Consider the following 24104-nt stretch of genomic DNA (forward strand, 5'->3'; position numbering starts at 1 on the left):
GTGCTAGTTACCTCTTCCTTTTATCTTCGGAGGCTAACACTAAAGTCCATAGCGGCGGTATTCCCTTCTGCCGCCGGCGTGGGATGCCGAGTCTGTCAGGACTCTGGGGACTTGTGGAAACTGTGGTGATTTCTTTTGAACTTGCAGTCCTTTAACATCTTGGACTATTTTTACTGTACCCATAGTCTGTTTTTTTTTAATCAATTAAGCTATTATTTGAACTGTTTTAACTATATGTTGTAATTATGTGGTTTTGTGCAGGTCTTGTAGCTTTAGTTTTTGGTCTTGTTTTTGTCTGGTGGATTTGGAGCTCCTTTCCGGGGAACACGCTAGACGGTAGGGCGATATTAATACGCAGCAGCCTCTCCGTTCTCTGGATTGGGGATTGCCAAACGTTACGTTGGATTTTCTGGTGTAGTCTGTTTTGTCATATGCTTTTGTGATATCATTCTGGGAGAACTTTGTCTCATTTTTTAACTGCATTGCATTTGTGGTTTCTAAATGACAATAATCTGAATCTGAATAAAGTGAATGAATGAATGGTTATCTTTGCTGCCAATCCACGATGGATGAGCGAATCGGCTCTCGCTGGGCGGTGCAACGGTTGGTCGACTGAACCTCGGCGCAGGCGTAGGTGCGTCGGGCCCGGCAAGATTGCGCAGGCGCAGCTGGGTGAGGCCCGGCGGGGTTGCGCATGCGTGGAGTGTGCGGCGGAGAGGAGCCGGTGTGTCATGGAGGCCTACGATGTCATCGCCAATCAGCCCGTGGTCATCGACAACGTGAGTAGTCCAGCCTGGCTCTCTCCGACCAGCGCGCCCTGCCGTCCGCTGCCCTTTAAAGGGGTGGTCTTGACCACACCGGGATTAGTCTGGCCGATCTTTAGTCAAGCTGGTTGCAGCCGTTAAATCCCCGCCCATAGCACCTGAACCTCCTTCCCCTCCTCACCCTCTCGCCGATGTGTCCCTGCCCCGAGAGCCGGGCGTGATGCCCAGCCCAGGAGGGAGAGCCGTCTCTTCAGCTGACGCTCCACTGAGGTCCTGCCAACCTGTCAGGTGGGCGGCAAATCTCCTCAGGGCGCTGCTTCGTGCAAGAGTGGGTGAGTCATTCTCCGCAGTTGTCCCCTAATACAGTAATGCCAACATCACTGTATTGAAAGTGGACTCAACTTGGCAGCTGCGGGTCTGATATTGGTACAACACCTGAATTCCTTTAATTTTCAGGCTTTGAGTTCTGAACGGGATGTAAAAACTATAGAAATTAAATCTCACTGGTTAATCTTGCCTCTAAAAGTCTGGGGTTGTCATCAGAGATTTTTGGTTTGGTTAAGAATCTTGGCATTTGAGAACCTGTACATGGTTGGCGGCTCACATTAGCCGTGTGGAAATAAATATTTACGTTCTATTTTAACTGGAAGAAGTTAGAACAATTTTTAAATCTGAGCAGGAATGGTAAAGCAGTTGAGGGAGTGAAGCAATGCAATGGAGAATAGAGACAATGTTAAAATAGATGATATATGGATTAAGTGGGATGGAGTGAAGCCATGGGAGCAGGTGGTGGATGGTCTTATGAGCAGCTGGTGCATATCACAAAGTCCTGGTTATGTGACCACTGACACCAGGCAGACAATCTCGGAAGAGTATTGATAATGACTGGGGTCACTTGTCTTGTAAAGAGACTGTCCAGAAGCAGGCAATGGCAAACTACTTCTGTAGAATTGCCAAGAACAAGCATGGTCATTGATCATGATTGCCTGTGTCATACGATACAGCACATAATGATGATGCATTGAAGGGATGGCTTTAGGTCGAAGGAAGGTAATAACTCCAAACACTGCCATTGGTCAGCAAAACAAAAATCTGCTGGAGGAGCAGCATCTGTGGTGGGGGTGTGTGTGGAAGGAATTATTCATCTGATATGGTGGCCTAGCGGTTTGCGCAAAACTTTACAGTGACAGAGATCGCCCATTGGGGTTCAATCACTGCTGTCACCTGTGAGGCGTGTGTACATTCTTTATATGACTGTGTGGGTTTCCTCCAGCTGCTCAGGTTTCCTCCCACAGTCCAACAATGTATGGTTAAGGTTAGACATTTATAGGCATGCCAGGTTGGCGCCAGAAATGTGGCGACACTTGTTGGATGCCCCCAGCATAATTCTCTATTGACACATTTCACTATGATTTGATGTACTGTATATGTGACATATAAAGCTGATCTTTAAACCCTGTGTTAGCAATAAGTAGCAAAGGCTAGTTTAAAGATGAAGGATGTCAATCTGGATGAAAATGTAGCTGAGTGATGATATGAAGATTGGTGTGGGCAGTGTAGAAAACTGGTAAGGTATACAGCGGGGTTTACTGTAGATCAATTGCAGATACAGGTTGAGACGTGCACTTAGTTTAACTGAGTGTGTTCTACGTTAAGAGGCTTGTTATTAATAGTGTTTAGAGTCAGTTTACATTTGATCTCCTGTCTTTGGACTCCAATTCCATAGCTCCCTGAAAGTGGCTGCACAGGTTGATTAGTGGGTCTATCTGTTATGTGCTGTGTCATACGATGTGGGCAATCATGGTCTTTCCCTTCTCCGTGGATTGTCACTTTGTCGTGGTGGAGAAGCTTGTGTGGTCCTGAGATCCCGAGAGCGATGCCATCTGGAGCTATGCTCCTGGTAGGGTCACCCATGGCGGTAAGGTTGAGGGTGAGGTCCCTGACAAAGAACAATCCGACCAAGACCTCAACGGTCGAAGTTACTTCAAACTGAACGGCTGTGAAGACGAATGAAGGCTGCAACAAATCCATCAGCTCCAATCGTCGTGGTTTCCATGCCATTGGAATCAGTTGGTTGATTTGTGAAGTATCGTGTGCTTCTTGGAGTGCAACATCAAGTACACATTAAACAAATACACGCACAGGCGTCTTCGCTCTGTGGAAACGGAACAAAGACCATCATCTTCGACCTCAAGGGATAGCCACGACAACATGGTTTTTCTATGACCATGATTGTACTTGGCAAATTTTTCTGCAGAAGTGGTTTGCCGTTGCCTTCTGAGCAGTGTCTTTATAAGATTGGTGACCCTAGCAGTTATCAGTACTCTTCAGAGATTGTCTGTATGGTGTCAGTGGTTGCATAATCACGACTTGTGATACGTACGACCATCCACCACCTGCTCCCTGGCTTCCCATGACCCTAAACGGGGGGCTAAGGAGGTGCTGCACCTTGCCCAAGGGTGACCTGCAGTTTAGTGGAGGGAAGGAATGTCTTGAATCTTCTTTGGTAGAGATGTATCTCCACCCCAAAAGCGTGATAAAGAAAGCATATGACATACTTTGATTATTTGGCAAATAATTTTGCAGCTTTATAAAACTCTTCTTGGGCCACATCTGGAATTTTACATTCATTTGTTGTAGGAATGATGTCAAGTCTTTGGAGAGGGTGCTGCCTGAATTATCAGGCATCTGCTGTAGGGAGAGTTTGGGGAAAAACTAGGCTTATTTTTCCTAGGGTGGCAGAGGCTGAGAGGAGATATGATAGAAGTCAGTAGGATTATGAGAGGCATAGAGCAGACAGGCAGTATGTACCCAATATTGAAATGTCTAATAGCAGAGGACATGCATTTAAGGTGAGAGACAATAAGTTCAAAGGAAATGTCCCTGGCAAGTTTTTTTTATTACATAGAGTAGTGGGTTCATGGTAAGTGCTGCCTGGAATAGTTGTGGAGGCAAATATAATAGAGACATTCAAAAAGCTCTTGGGCATATGGATGTGCTGGATAATGTAAGGATGTTGCATTGTGTAGGAAGATTGGTTCAGTTAGGCATTTGATTGCAGATTAATCAGTTCAGCACAGCATTATGGGCTGAAAGCCTGTTGCGATGCTGTACTGTTCTATTATCTCACCCAAAAATTGGCAATTCCTTTCCTCAACAGATGCTGCTTGACACAGAGTTCCTCTAGCATCTGCTTTCTAATGTCTCACAAATGTCAACGGATTTCTCCTTTATCAATGTGGTTCTGGTGCTCAGCAATACACTCTGTGGCCATTTTATTAGTTACAGAATCAGAACACAGGATCTTCTGCTGCTGTACCCATTTATTTCAAGGTTCAATGTGTGGTACATTCAGAGATGCTCTTCCTGCACACCACTGTTGAAAAGTGTGGCTATTACTGTTGCCTTCCTGTCAGCTTGAACCAGTCTGGCCATTTCCTTCTGATCTTTCTCAAGGTGTGTTTGCACACAGAGTAGCCATACCATTCCAAGATATTCAAACCACCCCATCTGGCACCAACAATGATTCTGTGGTGAAAGTTGCTTTGAACTCATTTCTGATGTTTGATCTGAACAGCAACTGAATCCCCTCCTACTTTCAAATCTCTTACTATCTTTCCTTTCAGTTAGTCCTGACGAAGGGTCTCGGCCCGAAACGTCGACAGTGCTTCTCCCTATAGATGCTGCCCGGCCTCCTGCGTTCCACCAGCATTTTGTGTGTGTTGCTTGAATTTCCAGCATCTGCAGATTTCCTTGTGTTAAATGAACCTTCTACTTTATTGTCACCAAACAATTGATACTAGAGCGTACAATCCTCACAGCGATATTTGATTCTGTGCTTGGCGCTCCCTGAAGTACAAATCGAAGTAAATATAATAAAAATTTATATTATAAATCATAATTAGAAAATAGAAAAGGGAAAGTAAGGTAGTGCAAGTCAGGTCTGGATATTTGGAAGGTACGGCCCAGATCCGGGTCAGGATCCATTCAGCAGTCTTGTCACAGTTGGAAAGAAGCTGTTCCCAAATCTGGCTGTACGAATCTTCATGCTCCTGAACCTTCTCCCGGAGGGAAGAGGGACAAAAGGTGTGTTGGCTGGGTGGGTCATGTCCTTGATTATCCTGGCAGCACTGTGTTTGCCATGTTTGCATTCTTTTATGCGTTGAGTTGCTGCCACATGATTGGATGATTAGATATTTGCATTAATAAGCAGCAATAATACAATATTGGGTATTGTACCTACTAAAGTGGCCACTGAATATATGTAGCAAACAGATACCCAAATCACTATAAGCTTGGAATATCATCAGGAGTCACAGGAAATCAACTAAATATGGACTTCCAGCAGATTGTGCAGAGAAATGAAACAAGTGAAAGAATCACCCTCAAGGTTCTTGAGCGGTGGTGCAGGTTCAAGGGGATAATATACTTGATATTGTAGCGGTGTGCTACACGCAGCGCTGCAATAACGACACGGAGTCGGTGAGCTGCAGTTACAAAAGAGGTTTATTCAAACCTCGCGGCCTCGCTTTAAAGCCTTCCTGATCCCACCCTCCCCGTGCAGGAATGCTGTGAGGGGCGCATATTCACAGTCCCGTCCCGTGCGCAGGCTTTTCCCCTTGCTGGTGAAGCAGGCTTGGCACCCTCTTAGGGATCAGCCTCAATGCCGGCGCGCACCACTTTGTGAGCCAGTTCGAGTGCGCTGGGAAGTGGATCACCACATAAACCCCCCCCCCCCCCCCCCCAGAACTGGCAATACACCCCCCAACGTCCACAGTCTGGGTTGGACTCTGTTTGGAAGGTCTGCCTCTGCGCCGCGATGCCTGAATCTCGACCGGCTGCGCCAAGTCCACATGAGCCGGTTTGAGTCGGTCCACCGTGAAAACCTCCTCTTCCCCCCAATGTCCAGCACGAATGTGGACCCGTTGTTTATCACCGTAAACGGCCCCTCGTAGGGCTGCTGTAGCAGTGCCCAATGTCCGCCCCGCCGTACAAAAACGAACTTACAGTTTTGCAGGTCTTTGGGTACACAGGTCGGGTTCTGCCCATGGTGTGAAGTGGGTATGGGGGCCAGGTTACCGAGCCTCTCGCGTAGTCTGCCCAGGACTGCTGCGGGTTCTTCCTCTTGCCCCCTTGGGGCTGGTATGAACTCTCCTGGGATGACCAGGGGCGCGCCATGCACCAACTTGGCCGACGAGGTGTGCAGATCCTCTTTGGGTGCCGTGCAGATTCCGAGCAGGACCCAGGGAAGCTCGTCCACCCCCCTTTGAGGCGGGCCATGAGAGCCGATTTCAGGTGACGACGGAAACGCTCCACTACTCCGTTCGACTGTGGGTGGTAGGCAGTTGTGTGGTGCAGCTGTGTTCCCAAAAGGCTGGCCATAGCTGACCACAGGCTGGAGGTGAACTGGGCGCCTCTGTCGGAGGTCATGTGGGCTGGTACACCAAAGCAAGATACCCAGGTGGCAATCAGCGCCCGGGCGCAAGATTCGGAGGTGGTGTCGGTGAGCGGGACCGCCTCTGGCCATCTTGTGAACCGGTCCACGATAGTGAGGAGGTGCCGCGCTCTGCGCAACACTGGCAGAGGGCCCACGATATCTACATGAATGTGGTCAAAACGCCGGCTGGCGGGGTGGAACTGCTGCGGCAGGGCTTTGGTGTGCTGCTGCACCTTGGCTGTTTGGTAGTGCATGCACATTCTAGCCCATTCACTGACTGCTTGCGGAGTCCGTGCCAAACGAACCTGCTGGCTACCATCTGGACGGTTGTCCTGATGGAGGGGTGCGCTAAGTTGTGAATGGAGTTGAAAACGCGCCGCCGCCAGGTTGCCGGGACGATGGGGCGGGGTTGGCCGGTGGTGACGTCACAGAGTAGGGTCCTCTCACCTGGGCCTATGGGGAGGTCCTGGAGCTGCAAACCGGAGACTGCAGTCCTGTAACTAGGGATCTCCTCGTCTGCCTGCTGCGCCTCTGCCAGTGCTTCATAGTCTACCCCCTGGGACAGGGCTTGGATGTTAGGTCTGGAGAGAGCGTCCGCCATGACGTTGTCCGTCCCGGAGACATGCCGGACATCCGTCGTGTATTCGGAGATGTAGGACAGATGTCGCTGCTGGCGGGACGACCAGGGGTCGGATGCTTTCGTGAACACAAAGGTAAGCGGTTTGTGGTCCGTGAACGCAGTGAAGGGCCTACCTTCTAAGAAGTACCTGAAATGCCGGATTGCCAGGTATAGCGCCAACAGTTCCCGGTCGAAAGCACTGTATTTGAGCTCGGGTGGTCGCAGGTGTTTGCTGAAAAACGCCAGGGGTTGCCAGCGACCCTCAATGAGTTGTTCCAGCACTCCACCGACTGCCGTGTTGGATGCGTCCACTGTGAAGGCGGTAGGGACGTCCATTCTGGGGTGCACTAGCATCGTGGTGTTTGCCAAGGCTTCTTTGGTTTTAATGAAAGCGGCGGCGGACTCCTTGTCCCAGGTAATGTCCTTGCCCTTACCCGACATCAGGGCGAACAGGGGGCGCATGATTCGGGCAGCTGAAGGGAGGAAGCAGTGGTAGAAATTCACCATACCCATGAATTCCTGAAGGCCTTTGATTGTGTTGGGTCGGGGGAAATGGCAGACCGCGTCTACCTTGGCGGGCAGAGGGGTTGCCCCGTCTTTAGTAATCCTGTGGCCCAGGAAGTCGATGGTGTTGAGCCCGAACTGGCATTTGGCCGGGTTGATTGTCAGGCCGTATTCACTCAGTCGGGCGTAGAGTTGACAGAGGTGGGACAGATGCTCCTGACGACTGCTGCTGGCTATGAGGATGTTGTCCAAATAGATGAAAGCGAAGTCCAGGTCGCGTCCCACTGCGTCCATTAACCGCTGAAACGTCTGTGCGGCATTCTTTAGGCCGAACGACATGCGGAGGAACTCGAAAAGGCTGAAAGGGGTGATGAGTGCCGTTTTGGGGATGTCATCCGGATGCATCGGGATTTGATGGTATCCTCGGACGAGGTTTGCTGCAAAGTCCTGAATGTGCGGCACAGGGTAGCGGTCCAGTGTTGTAGCCTCGTTCAGCCTGCGGTAGTCGCCGCATGGTCTCCAGCCCCCTGTTGCTTTGGGCACCATGTGCAGGGGGAGGCCCACGGGCTGTCGGACCGCCGTATGATCCCCAATTCCTCCATCCTCCTGAACTCCTCCTTCACCAGCTGGAGCTTGTCTGGGGGGAGCCTTCGAGCACGGGCGTGGAGGGGTGGTCCCTGTGTCGGGATGTGGTGCTGTACGCTGTGTCTGGGCATGGCTGCCATGAACTGCGGTGCCAGAACCGATGGGAAATCCGCCAGGACTTTGGTGAAGTCTTTGTCGGACAGTGTGATGGAGTCTAGGTTTGGGGCCGGCAACTGGGCTTCATGCAGGGAGAATGTTTGAAAGGTCTCGGCGTGGACCAGTCTCTTCCTGGGCAGGTCGACCAGTAGGCTGTGAGCTCGCAAAAAATCCGCTCCCGGGAGCGGTTGGGCTACGGCGGCCAGTGTGAAGTCCCACGTGAACCGGCTGGAGCTGAACTGTAGCTGCACCGTATGGGTGCTGTAGGTCCTTACTGTGCTGCCATTCGCGGCCTTCAAGGTGGGACCCGGTTCTCTGTTGCGGGTATCGTAACTCGTCGGAGGTAAGACGCTGATCTCGGCTCTGGTGTTGACCAAAAAGCGCCGTCCCGACTGCTCCTCCCAGACATACAGGAGGCTATCCCGATGGCCAGCCGCCGTAGCCATCAGCGGCGGCTGGCCCTGGCATTTCCCGGGAACTTGCAGGGTGGGTTTCTGCGCCCCACCGCTGGTGGTAGAAGCACCATTGTTCATTGGTCTCCTCACCCCTGCATCTGGGGTTAGCAGGCTCTGTGGCCGGGCCTGGTCTGGTTTGCTGCTGGGAGCGTGGCCTGGTGATCTGTGTGACGGATGCCCCACTCTCCTTCTTGGCTTTCCACAGCACGTCTGCCCGGGCCGCCACCTTCCGGGAGTCGCTGAAATCCACGTCGGACTGCAGCAGGCGTATGTCCTCGGGCAGCTGCTCCAGGAATGCCTGCTCAAACATGAGGCAGGGCTTGTGACCTCCGGCCAGGGACAACATCTCGTTCATCAAAGCCGACGGTGGCCTGTCCTCCAAACCATCCAGGTGCAGTAAGCGGGCAGCTCGCTCGCGCCACGAGAGTCCGAAAATCCTTATGAGCAAGGCTTTAAATTCTGTGTATTTGCCGTCCGCTGGGGGCAATTGTATGAACTCCTCAACCTGGGCGGCTGTCTCCTGGTCGAGGGAGCTCACCACGTAGTAGTAACGCGTGGCATCCGAGGTTATCTGCCGAATGTGGAGCTGGGCTTCTGCTTGCTGGAACCATAGGTGAGGTCGCAGTGTCCAGAAGCTTGGCAGTTTTAATGAAACTGCATGAACAGATGGGGCGTCGTTCATCTCTGGTCCAAATATCGTTTGGGCTGTCGGGGTCACCAATTGTAGTGGTGTGCTACACGCAGCGCTGCAATAACGACACGGAGTCGGTGAGCTGCAGTTACAAAAGAGGTTTATTCAAACTTCGCAGCCTCACTTTAAAGCCTTCCTGATCTGCCCTCCCCGGACGGGAATTCTGTAGGGGGCGCGTATTCACAGTCCCGTCCCGTGCGCAGGCTTTTCCCCTTGCTGGTGAAGCAGGCTTGGCACCCTCTTTGGGACCGGCCTCAATGCCGGTCAGTGCGCGCCGCTTTGTGAGCCGGTTCGAGTGCACTGGGAAGTGGGTCGCCACAGTATAATCATTCTTCTCATGTTTTCTCTCAAAGTCTAAAGCAAGATCATCAGGCATCAATAAAACTGGGTACGTAAGAACTTCACTGTTAGCTATTTTTAAAAATGTAGAAAATTAGGATCTTATCTCTCACATAGATTGATAAAGGGAGAGATATTTGTTACTGTACACAGATTGGTGAGGGGAGGGATGTTATTAGTGTAAATAGATTGAAGAGAGGGATGGTTATTAGTGTAAACAGATCGGTGAGGGGAGGGATGGTTATTAGTGTAAATAGATTAGTGAGGGTTGTTAGTAGTGTAAAAAGCTGAAAGGGAGACACATCTTGAAATCTTGTCAGGAAAAATTTCTTGACCAAAATACTTCTAGTCAATGTTTGAGCTAGATTAAGCTCACAACAGTGTTGAGCTACTTGGATTTGATTTTCATTTGGTGAGCATCTGGGTAACAGTGATCACAACAGACCAGATTTTCAGTTTGAAAGTTAACTGTGAGCTGATATTCAGCCCTTACTCTTCAGCTAAATGTTGCCATTGTACATAGCACTGCATCACTTGAACTCTGATGGTGAACAGTTTATTTACCCTAATACAGGGTCACTGAGTGTAAATTGAAATGTCTTTCTACTTGTGAGCATCTATCTCATGATAATGATTGTTCCTATGTAACAAAAATACAGAACGTACGATGTTCATCGGATTGTTCTTCCCACTATTCCCTTAGCCTGACAAAGTTTCTGGATGGGAATAGCTCTAAACTGCAGACACAATGGAATTTTTGATTGGGAAGTATCACAAAAATCAATGCCAACATCAGACTATATTCTGCTGTACAGTGCCTTGTCCTGCAGAGGGACCAGTTGGATGTGGAATGAAGTGGGAAAAGAGGAAACAGATGTAGAGGGAAAAACTTAGTATTTCTGGTGGGATGAACGTTTATGAAATGGTATTTTCCACTCTAGATACTGTGTGACCTCCTGAATATCTCAAATATTTGCTGTTTTGCTTCACATTTCTACAATCAGTAGGTTTTGCTCCATGTTAATTCCTGATCAGCTGAGATCTAAAGTACTTAATAATCTCCTCTCAAATGTATTACAACATTTAAATCGACAACTATTTTAATTTGTTATTTTTCTTTTTTTAAAAAAGCAGCAAAATCTTCAACTTGTTGCTTATGCCCGGATCCATTAAGTTCTCTTTAAAATGATTCATCAGGCCACTTAGTTGATTCGGGTGATGTCAAGAATTTAACTTTCATGGTGGTGTGGTAATTAAGTTGTCCAGCAAGTTGCCAGCATCCTGTTCCAAGGATGAGTTCGAATCCCATTACAGCAGCTGTGGAATTTAAATTCAAGAAATAATTAAAGCAGGATTCCAAAATTAGTTTCAGAAACACTTGCTAAAACTTCTGATTGTTCTAGAAACCAATCCAGTCCACATGTACTTTGGGGAGAAAATTGGCAATCCTTACCCAGTCTGGTTGATATGCAGCTCATAACTGTCTTAACAGAGGGACAATTAGAAATGGGCAATAAATGCCTGCACAACTCACACCCCTAGAATGAAAAAATCAAAACTTGAAAACTGTCCTGCAGTAGGAGACTGTGAGAGTATTGGTTGAAGATGCATTGGGTTTAGTGACAATTGTTTTTAATATTTCCACACAGCCCAGCACACTCCCAGCTCCTACATTAGAAGGAAAATTTGTTGGCACTTCCTCTCATGACTTTTGATAAATAGCACAGTGTGAACTATAACCTTGTAAGAATTTGTATCTTCGGGGCAGGGAAAAAAAGAATTGGCACAAATAAAGACCTACTATTATGTTTTTTCATGTCTCTGGTATTTGATTTTGTAATGTGAAATATGCAATAAATATTTGCTTTTGCACACAATGCTGCTCACAACCAATATGACAGTGACATTTTTTGTGACATTGAAGGATGGATGTTGGTCAGGGCATGTTGGGTAACTTACCTGTAGCTCTTAGAAATGGTGTTATCCACTGCAAGGGCTCAGAATCCGTTTTTTTTTAAATCTCTGTCATATGTCAGGAAATTTTTCTTGTGCCAGTGCAATACATAAGTTAATATGGGTTACAATGTTTCAGCCCAATACATCACAGGTAAAAAGCCCTTCCAACCATTGAGCACATCTACATGAAACGCTGTCACAAGAAAGCAGCATCCATCATCAGAGATCACCACCACCCAGGCCATGCCCTTTTCTTACTGCTGCTGGCAGGTGGAAGGTACAAGAACCTCAGGATTTGAACTACCAGGTTCAAGAACAGTTACTGCTCCACGACCATCAGGCTCGTGAATGATGGGAATAACTACACTCACTTGCCAGTCCATGTTCCCGTAACAAATCATCTCACTTTCAAGACTCTTTATCTCATTATCTCATGTTCTTGGTATTTATTGCTATTTATTTAATTTGCATTTGCACAGTGTTGTCTTCTGCACTCTAGTTTATCATTCATTGACAAACGAGAAAATCTGCAGATGCTGGAAATCTAAGCAACACACAAAATGCTGGAGGAATTCAGCAAGCCAGGTAGCTTCTATGGAAAAGAGTATAGTCAACATTTTGGGTCAAGACATTTCAGCAGGTCTGGAGAAAAAAGACAAGGAATTCAGTTGAAAGGTGGGAGGAGGAGAGGGAGAAACGCAAGGTGGTAGGTAAAACTGAAGGGAGAAGGGTGAAGTAAAGAGGTGGGAAGTTGATTGTTGAAAGAGATACAGGGCTGGAGAAGGGGGAATCTAATAGGAAAGGACAGAAGCCCTGGGCACTCTCATGGGTCCCAGCTATGCCTCACTTTTAGTCGGCTACACGTTCCAAGCCTACACTAGTGGCCGTCCCCCACTTTTTTTACACTACATCGATGACTGAATTGGTGCTGCCTCCTGCAGCCGTGTAGAACTCATTGACTTCATCCACTTTGACTTCAACTTCCACCCTGGCCTCAAATTCACCTCTCTCCCCTTTCTTGATCTCTCTCTCTATCTCTGAAGACAGCTTATCTACTGAAGTTTATTCTAAACACACGGACGCTCATAGCTACCTGGACTATATGTCTTTCCACCCTGTTACTTGTAAAAAAAAACGCCATCCCTTCTCTATCAGCTCTAGGTATGAAGCTTTTCATTCCAGAACGAAGGACATATCCTCCTCCTCCAAAGAAAGGGGCTTCCCTTCCTCCACCATCAACGCTACCCTCATTTGCATTTCTTCCATTTCATGCACATCTGCTCTCACCCAATCCTCCCAGTGTTAGGGTTCCTTATTTCCTCACCCACCACCCCACCAGCCTCTGCATCCAGCATGTAATTATCAGGAACTTCCATTATCTCCTAATGGGATCCCACCACGAAGCACATATTTCTCTCTTCCCTCCCCCCCCCATTTTCTGCTTTCAGAAGGGGTTTCCCTCCCCATTGATCTCCCTCCTGGCACTTATCCTTGCAAGCGGAACCTCCCCCCTACACCATCTCCCTCACTACCATTCAGGGCCCCAAACAGTACTTCCAGGTGAGGCAACACTTCACCTGTGAGTCTGTTGGGGTCATGTACTGTGTCTGGTTGTCCTGGTGTGGCCTCCTGTATATTGGTGAGACCCAATGTAGATTGGGAGACTGTTGCACTGAGCTGCTGCGTTCTACTCTCGTGATGAGGCCTATTCATCATCTTTTTATCTCCAGTCCTGAAAAAGGGTATCGGCCTGAAATGTCGAATGTACTCTATTCCTTAGATGCTGCCTGGCTTGCTGAGTTCCTCTAACATTTTGTGTGCGTTCTTTCATTGATCCTGTTATAGTTACTATTCTATAGATTTGCAGAGTATGCTAACAGGAAAATTGGGTTGTATATGGTGACATATATGTACTTTCATAATCAAATTTACTTTGAACTTTGAAGAAATATTAAATCGCTAAAAGCAAAATGCTGAGGTGGTTTTCATGAATAGTTGAGAAATCTGATGATGGAGGGGAAGAAGCTGATCCTAAAACATTGTGTGGATGTCTTCAGGCTTCTGTACCAACTCCCTGATGGTAGTAATGAAAAGAGGACATGGCCTCTATGGTGGGAGTCCTTAATGATGGATATAATGATGTTGGGTATGCTTTGGTTTAACATCCCATCTGAAAGTGAAGTGAGTGCCCAAATTTTTGTTTTTAGTTTCTGCAGTGGGATTCAAACTCAAGTACATCTGCTTCCTAAGCATTATTGCTGCCCATTGACCCACAGATGAGATGCTCTCAGAATCTGGAGACTCTATTCACTTGGAATTAAAGTGGCAAAAAAGATGCAGCTAGTATTTCAGACTTCATAAATAATAGCACAGATGAAAACAAGATAAATAAAATCCTTACAATTATGTAACGCATTGTAAGGATTCACTGCTAATGTAATGGCTTCTCTGTAATGATTACTGCTGAGGTAACGGTTTCTCTGTAGCAGCAATGTTTGGGTTATGGCTGGAGATAACAGGGCTGTAGTATGCATGTTAGCCGATCAGAGATGGTTGCTCTGTCTTGTGAATCTGGAAGGAGGTTTTTTGCAGTCTTTGTCGAGGAGAGATGAAGAGGGAAGACGCGTGTGGAGGAGAGAGCTGGTAGACCATCGGATGGAGTGGACTGGGATCTGAGGGTCTGAAGGTCGGCGATGCTCAGAGGAGATCAATGGTGGAAGAATGGCTGAGTGAGCTCCAACGTGCACTTTTGACTTTTCCTTGAATTGGGCCCTTTTTTATTTTCATTACTAACCCTATATTCGGATTAAGATTCATAAAGTTCAGTAATTTAATTGCATATAGTGTACTGTCTGATATTTTGCATTGTGGGTTTGTAACTGGGCAGTACATTACATATCATCCACACAAACATGATTTCTGTTTGGCGGGGCCAAAGGCTGTTTTCCCCTAGACGAACATGAGCTGGGTGAGCCTGAGGGTTACAGTTATATAGGTCCCTGGTCAGACACCACTTGGAGTACTGTGCTCATTTCTGGTCACCTCACTACAGGAAGGATGTGGAAGCTATAGAAAGGGTGCAGAGGAGGTTTACAAGGATGTTGTCTGGATTGGGGAGCATGCCTTACGAGAATAGGTCGAGTGAACTTGGCCTTTTCTCCTTGGAGCGATGGACAATGAGAGATGACCTGATAGAGGTGTATAAGGTAATGAGAGGCATTGATCATGTGGATAGAGGCTTTTACCCAGGGCTGAAATGGCTAACACGAGAGGGCACAGTTTTAAGGTGCTTGGAAGTAGGTGCAGAGGAGATGTTGGGTAAGTTTTTAATGCAGAGAGTGGTGAGTGCGTGGAATGGGCTGCCAGCGATGGTGGTGGAGGTGGATACAATAGGGTCTTTTAAGAGACTCCTGGATAAGCACATGGAGCTTAGAAAAGTAGAGGGCTATGGGTAACCCTAGGTGATTTCTAAAGTAATGTTCAGCACAGCATTGTGAGCTGAAGGACCTGTATTGTGCTGTAGTTTTACTATGTTTCTATATTGTAAAGTTTGAAGAAGCCTGTGGTTGAGTCAAAAGCAAGGAATTTTTGATTGCTTTGTATAAAGGATATGCACACTATCCAGAGCGTGCAATAAAAAGGGTGTTAGTCCAATTCTTAGAACCCTTTGTTTACGGTTTGGTGAAAGCTTTTGGTTGCAAGTTTCAAGTCACTTTTTGGTTTTGCAGATTAGTCTCCTGGCTCTTTAGATTAAACAGGACCAGGAACTATTGGATAACAAATGGGCTTATTTCATGTGTTGTGTAGTACACGTCACCCCACTCCCAGGTTACACCGGAGTTCTGTTTCTGTGATCTGTTGTAACCTGAGCAGTTTGCAAGTCAGAATAAAGCCACCCAGCAATTATGGGCAGCACAATAAGCATAGTGGTTACTATAACTACGCCAATTCCCTCCTTCTGTGAAGAGTTTGCACGTTCTCCCCGTGCCTCAGTTTCCTTCCACATCCAAAAATGTATGGTTAGTAGGTTAATTGGTCACATGGGTGTAATAGATTGGTATGGGACTCATTGAACCACAAGAGCCTGTTACCCTGCTGTACGTCTAAATTTAAAAAAAAGTTTAATGGAACCAAATAACCAAGGGAAAGTGTAATTAAACCCGGTGTTTATCTCAGCCATTTGGATGTTTTTGCAGTATGCAATGAAATTGCTTTGAGTTGAATTCTCTCACAGCAGAAGATGCCTGCAGCTCTAGAGCAGTCAACATATCCATCCATCACTCTCCCAAATGTCTGTTTGTATGTATGGGCTATACATAAATTAAACATTTGTAACTTGGGGCGATCCTGTCCGTTCACAAAATAATTGGATATTGGTTGATAGCAGTGCTTATTAAGTAAATTATTTATACAGGAAAGAAAGGTTAGCTTTATTTGTCACAAGTACTGGCCAAATATAGGCCAAACACAGGGTCCGAGTCCGTAGGACACTCAAAGCTGCTATGCAGGATGACTCGATTGTTAAGAAGGCATATGGTGCATTGGCCTTCATCAATCGTAGGACTGAGTTTAAGAGCTGAGAGGTAATGTTACAGCTATATAGGACCCTGGTCAGACCCCATTTGGAGTACTGTGCTCAATTCTGGTCACTTCACTATAGGAAGGGTGTGGAAACCATAGACAAGATGCAGTGCAGATTTGCATGGATGTTGCCTGGATTGGAGAGCATGCCTTATGAGAATAGGTTGAATGAATTCGGCCTTTTCTCCTTGGAGCGATGGACGATGAGAGATGACTGGATAGAGGTGTTACAAGATAATGAGAGGCATTGATCGTGTGGATAGTCAGAGGCTTTTTTCCCACGGCGAAAAAAGCTAGCACGAGAGGGCATAGTTTTAAGGTGCTTGGAAGTAGGTACAGAGGATATGTCAGGAGTAAGTTTTTTATGCAGAGTGGTGAGTGCGTGGAATGGACTGCTAGCGGCTGTGGTGGAGGTGGAAACGATAGAGTCTTTTAAGAGATTCCTGGATGGCTACATGGAGCTTAGAAAAGTAGAGAGCTATGGGTAAAGCCTAGGTAGTTCTAAGGTAGGGACATGTTCGGCACAGCTTTGTGGGCCGAAGGGCCTGTATTGTGCTGTATGTTTCTATGTAACACACAGTGAAGTGCATTGTTTTCATCAACGACCAAGTCTAAGGACTGTGCAGGGGGCAGCCACTCTGCCAGCGGCAGCATAGCCTGCAGACTGCTCACTAACCCTAACCATGTGTCTTTTTGGATTGTGGGAGGAAACTCCTACTGTTAAGACCATGAAATATAGGAGCAGAATCAGGCAATTTGGCAAACAGTAGTGGGAGTTGAACCCTGATCGTGATCTCTGGTACTGCAAAGTGATGCGCTAGCTGTAACTACTGCGCTATTGGGTGTTGGTGATGTAGAAAATAAATTTGTGGTGTCGCAGATATGAAAACAAGTGTTAAAGCCATTGGGGGTGGGGAAATTGTAGTTCAATCAAAATAATTGTAAGAATTATTTTGAAGTGGAAGAGTGTTCCCACGATGCAGCTAGGACATGCTTTTTGGGCACAAATCTGTAGGGGTCCAAGTTTAGTTCCTTGTCTGTTTTGAGCTTCTTGGCCTTGGCTAGCATAAATCAAAGTTCAAAGTAAATTTACGGTACATAAATGTCACCATATACAACCCTGAGATTTATTTTCTTGTGAGCATACTCAATAAATCTATAGAATAATAACCAAAACAGAATCAATGAAAGACTCCCCAACTTGGGCGTTCAACCAGAGTGCAGAAGACAACAAACTGTATAAATACAAAATAAAGAAAGAATAATGATAGATAGATAAATAAATAAGCAAGCAAGCAATAAATATTTAGAACATGAGATGAAGAATCCTTGAAAGTGAGTCCATTGGTTGTGGTAACATTTCAATGGTGGGCAAGTGAAGTTATCCCTTTTGATTCAAGAACCTAATGGTTATGGGGCAGTAACTTTTCTTGAACCTGGTGCTGAGAGTCCTGAGGCTCCTGTACCTTCTTTCTGATGGCAGCAGTGAGAAGAGAGCATGTCCTGGGTTATGTGGGTCCCTGATGATGGATGCTGTTTTTCTGCAACAGCATTTTATGTAGATGTGCTCAGCGTTTGGGAGGGCTTTACCCATAATGGACTGGGCCATATCCACTACTTTAGTTGGATTTTCCATTCAAAGGCATTGGTGTTTCCATACCAGACTGTGATGCAGCCAGTCAGTGCACTCCCCATTACACTTCAGAAGTTTGTTAAAGTTTTAGATGTCATGCCAAGTCTCTGCAAACTCCTAAGGATGTAGAGGCGCTGCCATGTTTTTTTCTTAATTGCGTTTACATACTGGGCCCAGGACAGGCAGGTACCACATACTATTGAAGTGAAAGTTTAAAGATCTCCCTGATAATGTTTCACCATTACCTGCGTCAAATAAAGCTAAAGTCATAAAGAAGCTAGACTTTACTTATTCAAGTTTGGTATTTGTTGCTTCCAAACTGAAAAGATCTAGGAGGCCTTTTTCAGAGTGGGTCTGGAGTCACATATAAGCCAGCAGATTATAGAAGTGAATGAGGAGTAATCAGCAACCTTTTCTGTTTTTGATCATTGTACGCTAGCTGGTCTAGAAAGTACCTTGAAGGGTATGACAAAAATCATATTGGGATAGTTCTGTTCTGCCTGAGGTCCAACAATCTGCTGACACTTACTGTCTGGTCTTGCTAGTGATGAAGGGCCATTTGTTTCTGTCACTGGTGAATAGATGCCAGTGTAAAATGTTGGTAAACCGAAAGGTTCCTGGGAAGGGGATGTGGGAAATACTTTTTGATCCTGTTGCATAGAAGGGTGTTGAAAACAATTACAAGGGAATTGGATAGGCAATTAAGGAAAATTATTTGCGGGGTTAGAGGGGATCACGCAGGAGAATGACCTGGTTGAATTTCTCTCCTGGGAGCCAGTACGAACTGGATGGGCTGAATAAATATTCTGCCATAATAATGCTGTGGTTCATTGATATGTTATGCATTGTTAGCATTTACTGGTGTGTGACATGCTTTTGTTCTGTTCTTTATCTCTCTAGGGCTCTGGTGTTGTCAAAGCTGGATTTGCTGGTGATCAGATACCAAAATACTGTTTCCCCAATTAGTAAGTATTTGTGTACAGCTGGGTCACTGGAAATAGTGGCTGTATGGAGATAATTTTTGTCAAGATGTGAGTTAAGATGAAAGGTGCTGGTTTTTGCATGATCTCAGGTAGAATGAGTGCATTGGAATAGACATGTCTGGAGCAACTGGTGACTTGTTGAGAACTTTAATAAATCCACAAAATCATTTGCTGTCACCAGATGAGCTGAGGTCAGTAAATGATTATGTGGAATGTTCTGGGGGACTGGGAAATTGCAAATGTCACTCCACTCTTTAAGAAGGGAAGGTGGCAGAAGGAAATAAATTACAGGCCAGTTAGCCTGACTTCAGTGCTTGGGAAGATGTTGGAGTCCATCATTAAGGATGTGGTTTCAGGATACTTGAAGGCACATGGTAAAATAGACCTAAGTCGTCATGATTTCCTAAAGGGGAAATCCCTCTTGACAAATTTATTGAAATTCTTTGAGGAAATAACAGGCAGGATAGACAAAGAAGAGTCAGTGGATGTCGTTTACTTGAATTTTCAGAAGGATTTTGACAAGGTGCCACACATGAGGCTGCTTAACAAGATAGTTAAGCATGGTATTAAAGAAAAGAATCTAGCATGGATTAAAGATTTGCTGACAGGCAGAATGCAAAGAATGGGAATAAAAGGGGCTTTTTCCAGTTGATTGGTGAGTAGTAGTGTTCCACAGGGATTGGTGTTGGGTCTGCTTCTTTTTACATTATATGCCAGTGATTTGGATGAATGAATTGATGGTTTTGTGATCAAGTTCGCAGATGATACAAAGATAGGTTGAGAGACAGGGAGTCTGCAGAAGGACTTTGACAGATTGAGAGAATGGGCAAAGATGTGGCAGATGGAATATATGAATAAGAACGTGGAATATTTTCTAAATGGGGAGCAAATTCAAAAAAAATCAAAGGTACACAGTTCTGGTGTAGGATTCCCTGAAGGTTAACTTGCAGGTTGACTTGGTGGTAAGGAAGGCAAATGCAATGTTACCACTCATTTTGAGAGGACTAGAGTATAAAAGCAAGGATATAATGCTGAGGCTTTATAAGGCATTAGTCAGACCACACTTGGAGTATCGTGAGCAGTTTTGGGCCCCTTATCTGAGAAAATACATGTTGCCTTTGGAGAGTGTCCAGAGGATATTTACTATAATGTTTCCAGGAGTGAAAGGGTGAATGTATGAGGAGCTTTTGATGGCTCTAAGCCTAACCTCACTGGAGTTTAGAAGAATGAGGGGGGATCTCTTTGAAACCTATGGAATATTGAAAGGCCTAAATAGAGTGGATGTGGAGAGGATTTTTCTGATAGTGAGGGACTCTAGGATCAGCGGGCATAGCCTCAATATGAGATCAAAGGACATCCATTTAGGACAGAGTTGAGGAGGAATTTCTTTCAAGATTCAAAGTATATTATTATCGTAGTATGTATATGGGATACAACCCTGAGATTTATCCTCCTGTAGGCAGCAGTGAAACAAAGAAACATCATGGAACCTCTTCAAAGAAAACATCAAGCACCCAACATGCGCAAATGGCAAAAAGCGAGCGAATAATGCACAGAATATTGAACATCAAACCGCAGAGTCCTTGAAACGGTCTAGGTGTGTTCAGTTTAGTGCAGTGTCATTCTTTGACTGCAGGCTGCAGAGCCAGTCTGCGCTGAAGTTCCCCAATCAAATCGTACAAAATAGCAAAAAAAGGATTAAGCAGAAAAGTATTTAACATGGGAACCACCAAGTCCTCCAAAAACCAGGCCCGCAACCATGAGGTGGAATCAATAAACCTTGCAGCGTGGGACCCAAGACTCCTGAACACCCACTTGCCTTCCACACTTGTCCCCGTCAATTTCAATCTTCCTCAACACTTTAATCAGTGAGGACTAATAGAGTACTCTGCCATTAGAGGAGAACGAGAGATGGGTTGAAGGGCCTAATTCTGCTCCTATGTCTTATGGTTTAATGAACAGAATTCACCTTTGTTATAGTAGAAAAAATGGGTGTAGTGGTATGTACATGTGGTCCTTTGCTTATAAGACAAACGTAGGAGCTGAAGTAGGCCATTTGACCCACTGAGTCTTCAACACCATTTGATTATGGCTGATTTATTATCGCTTTCAACCCCATTTTCCTGCCTTCTCCTCAAAAACTTTGACACCTTTACTAATCAAGAACCTATCAACCACCACTTTAAATATACCCAGTAACTTGGCCTCCATAGCCATTTGTGGCAATGAATTCTACAGATTCATCACCTGTCTAAAGAAATTCTTTCTTATCTCAGTTCTAAAGGTACATCCTTTTATTCCTAGGCTGTGCCCTCTGGTCCTTGACTCTGTCGCTATTCCCAACTTCTCTCTATCTAGGCCCTTCATTATTTGGTATGCTTCAATGAGATCACCTTCATTCTTCTAAATTCCAGCGAGTACTGACGCAGAACCATTAAGTGCTTCTGATATGTTAACCTTTCATTCCCAGGATGATTCTTGTAATCCTCCTCTGGACCCTTTTCAATGCCAACATATCCTTTCTTAGATAAGGGATCCAAAGCTGCAACAGATCTGGTCTGACCAGTGGCTCATAAATCCTCAGCATTACATCTTTGTTTTTATATACTAGTCCTTTCAAAATGAATGCTAACATTACATTTATATTCCTGACTACCACCTCAACATGCAAGTTAACTTTTAGAGAATCCTGCACTAAGTCCCTTTACATTTCCAATTTCTGAATTCATCCTCATTTAGAAAACAGTTTACACCTTTATTCCTTCTACCGAAGTGTATAACAATATACTTCCCACTTCTTTGCCCATTCTGCTAATATGTCCAAGTTGTTGGGCAAACTTCTAAAGTGCTTCTAAAACACTACCTGTCCCTCCACCTAGTTTTGCATCATCCACAACATTAGCCACAAAGCCACGGGCACTATGGTAGCATAGCAGTTAGCGCAACACTATTACAGCTTGGGCCACTGGTGTTCAGAGTTCAATTCCAGTACTGTCTGTATGTCCACCCCATGGAACACATGGGATTTCGCCTGGTGCTCCAGTTTCCTCCCACAGTCCTATGACGTACCGGGTAGTTCAATTGGTCATTATAAATTGTCCTATGATTAGGTTAATGTTAAATTGGGGTCATCAGGGGTTACTGGGGCAGTGCAGCTTGAAGGGCCAGGAGGTCCTACTCTGCACTGTATCGTTAAATAATAAATAAAATCATTTCCATCATCCTGATCATTAACATATAATGTGAAAAGTAGCAGACCCTACAGCAACCCCTAAAGAACACCATTAGTCAGATCGAGTTAAAAACAAGGTTTGGTCGCCATTTCAAATGAATGAAGTCGGTGGCTAGGGACAATGTTTGTGATGGACCGAGGACTATGGATTGTTTGCAGGGCCAGAAGGGTTAAGAATTGTGTTTTTTTAAATGATGTTAAAGATGAAGAAGGTGATACTACTTTCAGACAGCATCATAAGCTACTCACAATATCTGCTAATGTGAGGGTCTGTTAGTCGGCAGGGTATTGGGAATACTTTAAGGGAACAATTATAGAGAAAATGAGTGAGAAACAGCTGATAATACAGTTGTGGTGAGAGTGGCTGGGGGACACTGGACCATCTCAGAAATGTAGATACAAGCCAGGCAACTTTGGGCCAGTAAGATCATTTACACTTTGTAAAAGTCTCAAGCTTGGCTTGAGTTTGCCTTGTGAATGAATATAACAGCACTGCCTTACTAGAAAACACAGGATTTTCTCTTCCTTCTAACTTTTCAAAAATGCTTCTGTTTCATTACAGTGTTGGTCGTCCAAAGCACATTCGGGTGATGGCAGGAGCATTGGAAGGTGATCTCTTCATTGGGCCCAAGGCTGAGGTATTGTGTTATTCTCAACACCATTTGTTGATTAAAATCATCTTCCTTTGCCAAAACAAATTCAGTTGACATGGAAAAATATCGAGGCTTAAAGTTTGTGTCCTGAAGTATGAAAGTTTGCAGGTGATCATCAGTTTGTTGTTTGTTTTCAACGTAAGATATATCATGCTGATATATTTTAATTGTTGACACTTCTTGCCTCTCTCGTTTGGTGAGTGAAGATTCACTAAACAACATAGGAGCAGCACAGCAGGGTAGGTTATCGCCTAGCATAACACTATTACAACATGGGCAACCCTGGTTCAATTCCACTGCTGTCAGTAAGGAGTTTTTACATTCTCCCCACGGAGAGTTCTTCAGACCTCAACATCGAAACAGCGAACTGTTTGTTAGTCAACCTTCTCACTATGGAAGGGGTGACATCACTCTCTCCCTTGCTAAAGAGAGAGAGCGCCTGTGGCATATCAAAGTGTTGGGTGAACAATAGTTTTTGTTAGGCTGCAGATCGTAGTCTCTCTTTGGGGGCTTTACTATTGCTTGCTTGGTGGGTGGTGGGCGCTGATGCTTCCTGCTGGAACAAGTTGAGGGGGAGGGAGGAGGGTTGATGCTTTGCTGCTGCTTGTGCATGGGAGGGCGGATAGAGGCTTTGGGGTTCTAACGTTTTTCTGTCATTCGTTCTTTGTTTTTTTCTATTTCATGGATATTTGCAAAGAGTAAGAATTTCAGGTTTTATACTGTATACATTCTCTGATATTAAATGGAACCATTGAGCAATTGACTTTGTGGGTTTCCTTTCTGTGATCTTGTTTCCTCCCACATTCTAAAGACATATGGGGATAATGGGTTTACTGGTCACATTGGTGTAATTAGGCAGCATGGACTTGTTCAATTGGAAGGGCCTTTTATCATGTTATATCTCAAAATATAATAAAGCTGGTGTTATGAGCTCTTTGAGCTTCTTTTGCAATTCATTTATCATGAAGGGGGTAGCCTTATGAAAGCAAGGTGAACTTTTTCTACTCATCTTGTTCTTATAAGTGGATCAAAAATCAGTCCTTCATTTTTAAGCCAATGATGTAATTTAAAATTAGAGCTGGCTTGTTGATAAGGATATCCTTAGCAAAGAAAAACATTCCTTATGTTCTTTTCCAACTTCTTTGATCATCTTAATCAGGAGTTTCCAACTTTTCTTATGCTATGGACCCTTATCATTATCCAAGGAGTCCATGAGCCCAGGTTGGGAACCCCCGTCTTAAATATTTGATATGCAAGTATGGTGTAGGTACCTGGTTACTGGACGTTCTTGCAAGTCACACTGCTTTCTGAGGATGTATGAGATGGTTTATATAACTGTTAGCTGGTTATTTGCTTTCCCAACTTTTCCCGGAGGTTTATTGGCTTTGATCAGAGGGAGGAATGGTGGAAACTGCATTCAGACCTCTGCTGTGAGGAACTGTCCAAGGCTCATTCAGCACCACTTCTTGGCTGTACATTATACTGTTGGCAGAACAGTATTTACAAAACTGCCCAG

The 24104-nt window shown here is 45.3% G+C and overlaps 1 protein-coding gene across 2 annotated transcripts in view; it reads left to right on the forward strand.

The window, feature by feature from the left end:
* The first annotated feature begins 554 nt into the window (after window positions 1–554).
* LOC140734765 (beta-centractin-like) overlaps window positions 555–24104 on the forward strand; it is a 44708-nt gene continuing 21158 nt past the window's right edge. The window contains exons 1-3 of one of the 2 annotated variants that reach the window (XM_073059232.1): window positions 555–779; window positions 18621–18685; window positions 22498–22573. In XM_073059232.1, coding sequence (XP_072915333.1) covers window positions 570–779; window positions 18621–18685; window positions 22498–22573 — 351 coding nt within the window. In that variant the 5' untranslated portion in view covers window positions 555–569. The remainder of the gene's footprint in view (window positions 780–18620; window positions 18686–22497; window positions 22574–24104) is intronic. The other variant, XM_073059242.1, reaches the window with a different exon arrangement.

Source organism: Hemitrygon akajei, chromosome 1 (genome assembly GCF_048418815.1).
Source record: "Hemitrygon akajei chromosome 1, sHemAka1.3, whole genome shotgun sequence".
Classification (NCBI taxonomy): Eukaryota; Metazoa; Chordata; class Chondrichthyes; order Myliobatiformes; family Dasyatidae; genus Hemitrygon; species Hemitrygon akajei.